Here is a 13,263-nt window from a genome sequence, read left to right as displayed (position 1 = left end):
CGATTTTTTGGTGAATCGAGTCATTTCTTCAAATGCGTACAATAACTCGAGTCGAGGCTTAACAACTAGCCCACTTACCAATGCAGAACGTACAATTTCTTTATGAAAGTGAGCCTGGGAACATTCGCACCTCGAGAAGGGTTTGCTACAAGGTTGCGAGTCACAGATCATTCTTACTTTAATAGTTTTGACTCCGGCCAAGTCAGCTGTTACAATTCACCACCGAGTCAAGTTATAGTGTTAAGACTCGGGTCAGAGTCAATACGTTCCCTGTTCAGTTTCAATCCACATTTTTACAACTCTGTCTCGGCGAAATCGACTATTATGATCACTCACCTGATCAAGGAGCGGCGCTCCAAAAGCTCGCGTAACCAATAAATTCGCAAGTGGACGTTAAATAGGGTGTGAATGCTGCAAAGGTCTACTATGATTATATACAAACTTTCTTCACTATTAGCAGATTCTCGCCTTGTGTTTCATGAACCATTCATGATAGACGAAGTACTAACAGTGAGACTTTACTATCCTTCGAAATGCCTATCTTGGCCGTGTCACGCTGACTGAAGTAGTCAATATACCATTTCTAGAGGCTTTCAACCTAAACGTTGCTCGCTCAATACCATACAATTGAGGTCCTCCCATCTTAACTTCAGGCAAGTGATTCAGGCCTACGTATCTTATGTATCATGATCACCAAACCACTATTGTTAGACTCCTGGATATCTGAAGGTGACAAGATGTAGGCCACCGAATTCGTCACTACCCAACTAGGCCTACCCCTTGATGTTCCACGCATGTCGTCAATATCATTTTATGAATTGTAAGCAGGCCACGAAGTCGAAGGTTAGCGAAGGGCCTTTGACAGCAACAGAAATTCCGTCCAATAACATCTTCAATGAAACATCGACCACAATAGCATTACCATCGTTTACACCTAATGAACTATCACCACAAATTTAAATGAAACTACCGCATTAAATATCATATGTTAATTTCGTTACAATAAGCGTAGTACCACCAAAATCCACACGCGGCCAGTCTGGAACCAATTCGCGAGAAAATATCAGGTCCCACAAAGATTTGGAATAACACATTGCCCGGACGGCGCAGTTGTACATCTACCAGAGAAAATACAACGGAGGCGAGTGCAAGGCTTTGGTGAGAATCTTAGCATATCACAGTATTTGTGGCGACGCTACTTCACGCTCATGTTCTTCACTCCATCGGCAACGTCTCCCTTTGCTTTACTGTCTTTCTTGGCCTTTTTCTTCTGCTTCTTTGCCTCTTCTTCGTCGATCGGCGCGGGTTTAGTGAATTTCAGCATCTCTCGGTATTCTGAAGCACGCAAATACGTAAAATTGACGTAAATACAAGTGAACAGAGCTCTGCAGTCCCAACTCCTAGGGAATATTATATAGGTCCAAGGGCTCGATCATGCCGGTATCTGCCTTGATCCGTATCACATAAAAATGTAAGCCTAAATTAGGGGTTCTTAATCTGTGGGTGGGGTATATGGACCAACTGGAAGTTCACGGACTAGTCTTACGGGATCCGTGAATGGCGGGTGCTCAAACTACAGCTATAAGCTATAAAAGTAACCATATTATCCACATATATAATATGTGTGGTTGTGCACTAGTGTCCATATTTTGCCATATTTCCAGTGCTTAGCACAGGTCAAAATAGCCACAAGTACAATACGAACACTAATAATCGCACTACAACTAGTAATGATGTTATTATCAAATCATCTCGGACTAGGTGAAAATAGGGGTCCAACTTAATGACCCAAATACATTTAGGGGACTATGCTCAAAATATAAGTCTGGTCTATACACGTAACTCATATTAATTTCTCGCAATGAATTTGATTGTGATCACATTTCCATAGCTCCTACGGTGTTTTGCTCCCTACGCTTCTATACTGTGGATATTATGTCAGGATCAGGACTAGGTACAACAATAGTCTTTGTATATTCCTCAGATTAACGAATAAGACAATGCTGCTAAATTTTTTTTTTCACAATATTTATTTCCTCCAGATATCGATATTTATGAGACAAAGGCGACCAGGAATTTGACAAATGGCAAATCGCTGACGAGCAAACAAACGACTCGAACTTACGTTCCGGCATGAAAGGACGTAACGCTTCAGGAATCACGACTCCCTCCTCGGTTTGAAAGTTTTCCAGTATTGCACAGATCACTCTTGTCGTCGCACACATTGTCGCGTTCAACATATGAACGAATTCCGTCTGAATGTCAAAACCACCAGCATGTTAATTCCAATCCGCCCGATTCTGCATATTTAGCTCCACCCATATGTGTCGGCATAAGGCAGCAACAAGCGAAATATCTGGCAATGGCATATATTATTATCAATGAATCTATGCACTCAAAACAATCCCGCGAAAGCCGCAGTGAAATAATACCTTCTCCATCATCTTCTTGGTCTGCCCGAATCGTATGCGCAGCCGCCTCGCTTGATAATCCAGGCAGTTCGAGCAGGAGACCAACTCCCGGAAAGCTCCCGATCCCGGAAACCACGCCTCGAGATCGAATTTCTTAGCGGCCGCATTGTTCAGCGCGCCAGAACAGATATTGATGATGCGATACGGTATACCAAGTTTCTAGGCAAAATCCACAGCTCGTAAATCATGAGGGCTGAATGGATAGCTAGCAAAAAAACAATTACCTGATAAAACTCTTCTGCAGTCCCGATCATGCCTTCGAAGGCTTCCCATGACGTTTCGGGCGAGGAAAACACAAATTGTTCGATCTAAAATATGGAATGTGGTACTGGTAATAAAAAATCATAGTCGTTCGATAAAACCAAAACACCATTAGATTGCAATAGAATGAAAAGATAGGAAAGTGTCGCAGCGACTGGGAGTAGTCTTTGATATCAGACGCGCACCTTGGCTTAAAACAGTGGCTCTCAACCTTTTTATTTTCGCACAACCCCTTTGGTCCGTGAAGGCCCCTGCGGAAGCCTGGAAGTTTTAGTTCAAATATAGCTGAATTTAACTGCAATCGTCATCTGTTCCGCGCAAATATTAATTCTTGGCAAGCGTAAACTGCAAACGCTCTTCTTGAAAATAACATCATACTACATGGAATTTGTGAAGACTTTTAGAAAATGGATTCAATGGAGAGGTTTTAACCCCTTGCAGAAGTTTAGGAAAATAGTTCAGGGAGTCTTGATTAACCTCTATTTCAAATTTCCATCTTTGCCATTCTAATGATGTAAGTCCCGAAGTTTTGGCAGTTACCGCTTCATACCATTCCCCCTTAAGTTAGAAAATCACAAATTAGGTTATCATATTGTAAATTTAGCGGTTTCGCAGATCCCTGAAAATGCTTCGCGGACGCCCAGTTGAGAACCACTGGCCTACCCTAGAACGTGTCAATATTAAATAACAGGCATGAACACTGAATGAAAAGTAATACAATAGGCTAGGCTATAACATAAAAGGACGAGCGATGAAATAAAGTGGCATATGTCAGTACACCAAGTCAATATGCCAGATCGTGTTCCTGTAAGTGCCAAGTATTTACTCAATAGAAAGCGCCCACACCTTTTCGAACTGATGAACCCGGAATATTCCTCTCGTGTCACGTCCATGAGAGCCCACTTCTTGCCGAAAACACGTCGAGTACCCCGCATATTTGATGGGCAAATCCTCGCGTTTCAGCCACTCGTCTCGATGGAACGCGGCGATCGGCTGTTCGCTGGTCGCGATCAGATACTTTTCATCCATCTGGGTATCCTCGGGCTTATCGCTGGCTTTGCCGACGACCTAAATTCGACGCGGAGTTGCAATCAAACGCGTCGCGAGCGTCGTTTGATCGTTTCACCTTGTAGAGCTCTTCGTCAAACTGACTCAGCTGCGCGACCTCCTGCATCATCTCCTTCTTCATGAAGAACGGCGTGTACAGCGGCGTGTAGCCTCTCTCGGCCAGCATTTGCAGCGCCATGTTGATCAGAGCCTGCTCGAGAAATACCAGCGGACCTGTAAAACACATTTGAACAAGATAACCTTCGCATTCATCAAGACAGGCTGTAAAAAAATCCAGGCAGCTTACTATGTGGAATGGCACCGTACGCTAGATGCAGATCCAGATATTGGCATTCTGAATCCAAACATCTGAATATGCAGGCATAAGGTTTGGTCGCTACATTAATGGTAGGTGGGTGGGGTAGCCAGTGGTAAATACCAAAGCCTATCCGGAACTAAGACATATGAACGACTTGTGGGAATCTTTAAACAACCAGACAAGAGTTCTCAAGTAGATTTATATTTCGAATATTTGCAAAACAATATAGTTCTTTGGCCTGAACAAAATTGCAGTTACACCTTGCAACTTGCTAACTGTTGAGCAGATTGCTGACCACTGGCATCCTACTTGAGAACCCAGTACCACCGGTAAAATTGAGAAATGCAGATTTTCCCATCAGAGCTCATCCGATATCAGAGTTTTTAACCGGATCAGATGAAGTTATTTGATAGTTATACCAATGTCAAAACCAGAGATATTCAAACTAGAACATCTAACTGGCGACAGTAATTATATGAATATATCTCATGCTCACTTCAGTTATTTACGATAAACTTCGAAATACTCTTGTAGGTAGAGAACTTCAATATACAGACGAATAGTATATTCACATCAAAATAAACCTGAATAATTTCATCTTCGGTGATAGAGTTGCTGACGATGTCTTCTGACGAGTGTCAGCCGAAAATATTCACGTTTATTTCCATATGAATATGCAATTCAATTATATATTTAAGTTCTGTACCTTCAAGAAGCTCTTCAGTCTACTAACCTTTGAGGAAATAACCTCGACTGCCAGACACGACGGCTCCACGTTCCCCCTCGAATCCGTCGACCATCACAACCAAATCGACGTGAGAGTATTTCTTCCGGACTGAACATTCGCCGAATGTACGTTCCACTTTGTTGTCCGCGTCCTAATCAACAGTAGCATAAGATATAAGAATTTAAATAGCGTGTACAGACAGATAGACACACCTCGTCGTTGCTAATCGGTACAGATTCATGGGTCAAATTAGCGACCTCGCGGAGGTTATTCAGACGGACTTCTTCCAGGTGAACGCGGCGGACGTTGCATTTTTCTATTTCTTGATCCACCAGAAGTCGAATCTTCTTGGCCTTCACGACGGTCAATGTCTGAAAGAGGTTGAAAACGAGTAATTTCGGGGTTCGGCATTCAACACCAAATTTCAATATGACAAATTCAACAATAGTCAGCATGAATTACTGAATACGTAGGAGAAATACAACAAAATCAAATTCAGTTCAAATCAAATCTGAGGTCATGCCCACAAGCAAAACATTTTCTGGAAAACCAGAAATTACATTAGAATTTGAGTACCGGCAGGGTTGTAACCAAGTCACATGGCTTCGAGTCACAAGTCAATCTCACTTTTATAGTTTTGACTCGAGTCAAGTCGAGTCATTTTCACTTCACCACCGAGTCAAGTCCGAGTCCAAGTCATCGAGCAGAGGGTTGAATCCAAGTCATTGTGTTGACTGCTCAGTTTCCAGTTAAAGTTTTGTTAAACCCAGTTTTTATAACTGTTTGGTGATATCGAATGGTTCGAATTTATAATATACTAATTTTCCTCACTTTTAGCAGTTTCTGGTCGCATTATCAAGAACCAGTACCAATAGACGAAATCCCAAGAGTGTGGTTACTTTACTTCTCTTCGAAATTACAATGAAATGTCGGTCTTGGCCGTCTGAGTCTAGAGTCATATGACTTGGTTCGAGTCATGCGTAATGACTCGAGTCCAAGTCGAGTCAATACACCAGTGGTTCCCAACCTGGGGGCGCGAAGAAGCGGCCAACTGAAAAAAATTTTACCTTCAATTCACGCATGTTTCTCTATATATAGGACAAATTTCATATTTTTAATTCTCTCATGAACATCATAACCTTCCATGCCATCAAACAATCTGTTAGGGTTGCTAGCATCCCGGTTGGATTTTGTGGTATGACGATAAGGGGGGCGTGAAATTTTTCACTATCATAAAGGGGGCGTGTCTAAAAAAAGGTTGAGAACAACTGCAATACACAGATGGACTCGAGTCGAATCATTTCCGTAGTTTGAGAAAATGACTCGAGTCATGAGAAAATCGTGACTCGAGTCGAGTCATGACTGGAGTCATTACAACCATGATTACCGGTATTTTGCTTAACAAGTCTCTAATTAGACAACTATAATTATCTAGTTGTCCAAGTCTGCTAACAAATGACCTACGAGTAATTACAAATCATTTCCAACTAGAACACTGCCTAATAGATCCCATTAGTTGTGCTATTAAATTGTAACCGTAATTTGAGTCGGAACTGAAATATAATCGTGTGCGCGGCACCGACCAATAGATCTTGGGTAATTGGGAATACATCCACCAGCATATTAGGAAAACAAAATTTCTTATACGAGCATAAATATACACGATATGCGCTCAATCCAAGGCTGGCATTGTAAACCAAATTCACTGTCAGGAGACGATCACTAATTTTATTACGTATCCCGAGTTACATATTAATGGGGGTATAAACAAGCATTTGGCGGGCAAATCCCTGTCACTGGCATTAGCAATTACTCCGACTTCGTTGACCGTTCCACGCAGTCATGTAGCATGGGCTGAAAACGTGACTAAAAAAATGTCTCACCCACTACAAAAATGCTACATGGCTCATAAGCCCGTAGTCACCAAAAATGCTATTATTGCCACTAGAATTTCAGATTATATTGTTTTGTAGTTATGGTGGGACTGCGTTGACTTGTAGACAGGACACAAAAGCCCTCCAGCAGTGTATTGCGCAATTAATTGTGAAAAGGGTACATGGATTCTACCTCGTTCAAAGGGATGTACAAGGTTTGGGCAGTGAAGAGGTCAGAAGTTTTTCTTTGTATAATTTGAAAATAAAGATATCGGCATTTGTTACAGCCTAAAGCAGGGGTGGGCAACATACGGCCCGCAACCGGATCCGGCCCGCGAAGGGATTTTGTCCGGCCCGCGGACAGTTGTCCGTCTTATATGATAATGCGGCCCGCAGCTACAGTCTGCCGAGATTCGCCGCTACTTGCTTACTACGTCAAATTTTAGTGACTGTATGTTATTATATACAATACGAATAGTCGAATACATATGTATGCGCACTGCGCAGCGTGCGAGAATGGAGCTTACGCGTAAGTTCGTCGAAACGGGAAGAGTTGCATTATCGGCATTTACGATGTATACGGGCCACTTTTCAAATGTCGTAGAAGCCGCGATCCGCATGAATTCAATATCGAGATAAAAAAGGCCCGACAGTTGAACAACGACGCTATCACGTCATCTATTCAGCCCTAATGAATTGATATCTTGGTACATTTGGGGTACTGGGCTTATCGAAAGCCGTGAAATCTTAATTAGTGATTGCTGCGTGTGTTGGTTGATCAGAGAGAAGCAGACATGGCGGCGCCTGTATGACAATGCTGTTCTCAAATTCATATTGTCTTCGTCATTATCGACGAGAAATGGCTTTGAAGTGACATTGCTGTCGTTAAATACATTCATTAAATGCGATTTACACCTTGTATATGTGGATAAATGGGCGAATAATGCATCGATTCAGCAATCCGGCCCGCCGAGTACATAATTTTCCTATATCCGGCCCGCCGGCTGGAGAAGTTGCCCGCCCCTGGCCTAAAGGATAGCTGTTGCATGGATGAACTTGGCTAAACATTTACATACCGACAGAAAATCTGAAATTCAGACGGGAATTAAACAAGGCGACCCTATTTCCATGATTTGTTCACCATTGCCACCGAATCTTTGTTACAGAGCCTCAACCAGAACCTAGCCGGGTACAAACTGACCGGACTCAAGAACAGAATCCCCACCCCGGCGTACGCCGATGATGTGACAATAACGCTGGCGAAAGTACAAGATTGCGAAAAGGCCATGCGCATCATCACCCAATTCGGAAAGGCAAGCGGACTACAAATTAATTGGGAAAAAACAAAAGGAATAAAATTTGGAGCAGAAGGCCAGTGCAATACAGCAACGGCGATTCAATGGGCCGATGAGGTTAGCATATTAGGAAAAACAATAGGCCACAAATTGCAAGTAACAGAACAGCAATGGGAAGCGGCAATTGGCAAAACAGATCGACGCATCCAAGAACTGAAACAGATGAAATTTCAAAGGTATGAAAAAATAGAACTAATAAGGACCAATATCCTTCCTTTGTTCGCATATCACGCCACCACCTCGAGAATGCCGAAGGATCTGAAGGCCAAACTAAGAGGACTCATTATGTCATTCCTGTTCGGAATGGAGAAGAGGGCGGATTACAACAAAATAATTCAAAAGGAGGAAATCGGAGGACTTGGCTTGACCGATATACCAAGAATTACGGATCTCATCTTCATCAAGCCTGCAATCCAGTATTTAAAAAACTCGGGCAAAAACACGGAGACAGAATGGGACGGACGAATGGAGCACCAGCTGGCAATCATCCTTAACAGGTACAGAAAGAACAAATTATCTAATAACAGACCTCATGCATTTCAGCCGCAACCACACTGGGTGGAAGTGAACGAAACAATGAGGGAACTGGAAATCCTAGACGCAGACTACGAAAAAGGAATGTCGAAGGACATATACCGGGCGACAATCGTAAGGCAACACAAAAGGGAAAACATGGACATGGAAGGTCCGAGATGGAAGAACGTACGGGCAAAATACCTCACGCGAAATCAAAGAGACTTCAACTGGGACGCGGCGCATCAAATACTTCCAACCAGGGATAAGTTGAACGCACGCCTGGTGGAACCAACTGATAAGTGTGCACTCTGCGAAATCCGAACTGAATCGCATGTCCATATTTTTACCCAGTGTGATAAAATTACACCAGTTCTAAACCTCATTTTAGGAGCGTGGGAACAAGTCACGGCAAATACCGAACAAAGAGCGAACATGCAGACCATACTTCATATGGCACCAAAACGACCAATCAGGGAAGGCCATGAGCGAACTCTAATGATCCTAATCTCTATGTTCAAACAGGCGATATGGACTGGAAGAAACAAGAAGCTACAAGAGACGCGCAAGATAGATCGCCAGTGGCTGCTGAACTCGTTCAAGCGGAGAATAACGATGAGGAAACCGATCCCGCAAGACCCCCAACTAGAAAACATCATCTCGAACATAAAGAACAACATAATGGGGTGCACCTTCCGATGAAGCGAAGCGAAATTGAAATTCGAAATTATTGAGCTTATGAAATTCGAGTGTTACGCCTTCTTACCGCTATGTGCTTTCCATTGTGGAATTTAACATACCATAAGAACGTAATAAACAAAATGTAGCTTTGGCGATGTGCAAATTATCTCAAAATGAATGCGTATCATCGAATGAATTCTGATCTAGAGCGTATTATCTACCTACGCAATCTTTCCATTGTGGAAATTTATGTCAGTACGTACGTATACGCAATAAACCCGAATGTCATCAGCCCTCCAGCAGTGTATTGCGCAATTAATTGTGAAAAGGGTATATGGATTCTACCTCGTTCAAAGGGATGTACAAGGTTTGGGCAGTGAAGAGGTCAGAAGTTTTTCTTTGTATAATTTTAAAATAAAGATATCGGCATTTGTTACAGCCTAAAGGATAGCTGTTGCATGGATGAACTTGGCTAAACATTTACATACCGACAGAAAATCTGGAGTTAAATTTGTGAGTGCAGGCACATTTCCCGGAAGCGTATCATCATCTCCCACTGGCTCTTTTTTCTTCATTTTTTCGCCGATCGCTTTACTGCAATCATTCTTGATCTTGTTCAAACGATCCAACTCGTACCTGCCTAAGAGAGAGAGAAAGAGTTTATTTATCCTGTTGACCTTGAAATACAGAAGGCGATATCAATAACCATGCAAGTCATGAAATGAGATAATCTGTGATTGACAGGAAGACCAGATATGACTGAAGTCATCAATGCCGGAGTCTCCTATAAGTATTTGGATGTACAAATCAATTTCTTTCCTTCAGTTAAGTAGGAGCATAAAACGAGCGAAAAAGCAAATACAAAAACAATGAAATATAAATCAAGAGTATTAAAATAAAGGAAAAAAGCTTTTGTTGTTGTATATGCAGCAGCTGCTGGCCTACTTTGGAAAAAACTATATAGCTATAATCGTAATTTTTATAGAATTTGAAAAAAAATGAACATTTTCTAGTTGTTAAACTCTGGAGCTAACGTATCAACCAAAACAAATGACTGCATTTACTCAAGATATATACTTTGCATAATTGCATTTACTAAAAATACACTTTGTAACACAGGGTTGTAATGACTCGACTCGTGTCCGACTCGAGTCACGATTTTCTGATGACTCGACCTGACTCAAGTCACTTTTAAACGGAAACGACTCGACACGAGTCAATCTGTGTATTGACTCGACTTGGACTCCGGTCATTGCGCATGACTCGAACCAAGTCATATGACTCGAGACTCAGACGGCCAAGACCGACATTTCATTGTAATTTCATAGAGAAGTAAAGTAACCACACTTTTGGTCTATTGGTACTGGTTCTTGATAATGCGACCAGAAACTGCTAAAAGTGAGGAAAATTAGTATATTATAAATGTGAACCATTCAATATCACCACAGAGTTATGAAAAGCCTGTATGAAATCGGTGTCCTGTGCTCACACTATGTTTTATTTTTCAATTATTTTTTATTATATTACTTCAACTTGGAAAATCATGGCTGCTCACCTGATGTATCAGGCAAAAAGGTCAGCGATTCCAATCAGGATGAAAAGTGAGTTTAACAAGATTTTAACTGGAAACTGAGCAGTCAACACATTGACTTGGACTCGAGTCATAATGCCATGCCATGACTCGGACTCGACCCTCTGCTCGATGACTTAGACTCGGACTTGACTATAGAGTCAAAACTATAAAAATGAGATTGACTCGTGACTCGGAGCCTTGTGACTTGGTTACACCCTGTTGTAACATCACTATGATCTGTTGATAAGACACATTCTAAGTACTTGGATAAAATGTGGTTGGACTATAGCTATAGTTTCAAAGTTGTGATATGGACGAGTGCGATAAATTGCAGGCATGTTGCTGTTGTTACAAAATTTTACACAATAATGTCGATTGATAAATCAGTCATGAACTGAGTCGGTAATTACATAAACTCACATTTTCTCCAACTTTCGTCCGCAGCGACAACGTTGTCAACCAATGTTACATCTTTGTACCTTTTCGCCTGGTTTTCACGTATTTTGTTGGGATCGCCTCCCTTGTCTTTTCGGAATAAATCAAGGTCCAAAACCATAGCGCGGGTCGGTATTTCACAGTGTTCGTTCCGCGATCCGCACCCGACTAATTTATGTACTTGTGGACGTGGATCAAATCCCCTCGTAAAGATTATGCGAATAGCTGCAGATGATTTCACAACTGATGTAACAACGTGTAATGCATCAGCATCGCTCAACCATAACACGCCATTGAAATATAGAATACTATATCCAGTCGTTACGCTTGAGCAAAAGTGTTCTTTTACTGCAGAATACTGCACTGCACGGGGCAACAACAGGGATTACAATGCCTTCGGTGAAAATCCGAGCGCAAAATTTCACGAATCTGGTCTCAATCGGAAGCTTCTACGCACTGATTTCGAAATATAAATTAAAAGCTACTCAGGGCCTGGAAACCCCGGAAATAGTCGTCCCCAAAAGAGCTATCTGCACGTCGATTATATTTATCCGACAGCGATTATTACGTAGGGGGACTCCCCGAATTGCGATAGCTTACCCGACAGATTCGCCGTTTTACATGTCACAGGTTTATCTATCGAAACTACACATTGCATTACATTCGATAGTTTATAATTAGTTTAATAACATTCATCCATGTGATGTTTTCCATTGCATAGTTGTCAGAGGCAAATAAGAACACATATCACTAAAAAAGGAATCGTTTGGAACTGTGAAACTTTACGCAGCCATGTGCCATGTATATTCCGAATAGGACCGGTTTTCAACGTGAATAACCTTAGTGAACACTTAGAGTTATGAAATATGCTACAACAAACATTCTTACAGCCTAAATTATAATATGTTTGGCAAATCGGGTTGTTTTATATCGGAAGCTAAATTGGCTCCTCCATATCAGTTCGTTTCGTATGGTACTTTAGACGTATCGCCATTCGACGATATAATTACATCCAAAGGTGCTAAAAGTCACTTATAATGTTATAAAACTGACTTGAAAACAATTATACTTATACACCCATGGAAATACCTAAACCAAACTAAAATTTCAGGACGAACGTTTCCGTTACCCGATATACGCGATTTCCCCTGGTGTTTTATCGGGTAACCTCGGGAGACAATTTTGTCCGACAGATTTCCCGACAAATTTACGTCGTCAGTGACGCACGAATGCGTCACCTTACGTCGGGTAATTTGTCGGGACATCTAGCGACATGTAGATAGGCCTACTGTCTGGAATCCTCGTTGTTTCGAATAATCGGAACACCGCAACACAATGACTATCACAATGGCCTATCACTTTGGTATGATTGTTTGAATCAATCCAGATTTCGATTAAGACCAGTTTCATTAGATTTTGCGCAGGAGTCGCCAGCTACCGGATTTCCGATATTGCCGCTGTCACCCCGCGAAGCAGTAAAGTACCCTGTTTGTAAAGTACCCTGACGACTAGAGTTGCGCATCTAACTATCTTTTCATAGGTTAGTACTCAATAATAATCGAACTTCCAGCAGAGATGACTAAGATGACCAGATGGGCAGATTTTCAAATTGTGGTATCCGAATCCATCCGAATCAGGCTGGCGATTAGCCTACAGTTCGAAAAAAATCCCGCTTATAACTAAATTACTGTAATACTCAGCTATTTTACGTATTTTTGTGTAAATATCCTGCTTAAATCCGACTTTCAAAGCAATTTCAAAATCACGTGTCCAATCAGTTCAGTTTAATAATATTTTCATCATTTCAAAACACCAACAGATTGCGATAAATGAAGAGATATGGAGAAGTCGAAACGACTTGACTCAATAGTCTTCCATCCCATCCAACAGCCACTAACCTACAGAGAGACCCCTCCCACACACACACACTACTTTAAATTCAGCTCAATTTTCGTGCAACCGTAATCAGTCTTGTGTAGCTCAAATATCTCAGCAGCAAAATGACGT

General features: G+C 41.7%; 1 protein-coding gene across 1 annotated transcript; it reads right to left on the bottom strand.

Annotated features, from left to right (window-relative positions):
- Positions 1-795: 795 nt before the first annotated feature.
- On the bottom strand, positions 796-11,487 carry LOC145440797 (serine--tRNA ligase, cytoplasmic-like). Its single transcript, XM_080318544.1, has 10 exons — positions 11,242-11,487; positions 9,737-9,888; positions 5,038-5,196; positions 4,832-4,976; positions 3,859-4,013; positions 3,579-3,800; positions 2,696-2,779; positions 2,433-2,630; positions 2,126-2,255; positions 796-1,335 (listed from the first exon to the last, which is right to left on the bottom strand). The coding sequence occupies exons 1-10, from the start codon at positions 11,375-11,377 to the stop codon at positions 1,196-1,198; spliced, it is 1,521 nt and encodes a 506-aa protein (XP_080174670.1). The 5' UTR covers positions 11,378-11,487; the 3' UTR covers positions 796-1,195.
- Positions 11,488-13,263: the final 1,776 nt, after the last annotated feature.

This window comes from Botryllus schlosseri, chromosome 6 (assembly GCF_051294905.1).
Source record: "Botryllus schlosseri isolate E-star chromosome 6, Bs_hap1, whole genome shotgun sequence".
Classification (NCBI taxonomy): Eukaryota; Metazoa; Chordata; class Ascidiacea; order Stolidobranchia; family Styelidae; genus Botryllus; species Botryllus schlosseri.
This window is presented reverse-complemented; position numbering and strand designations above follow the sequence as displayed.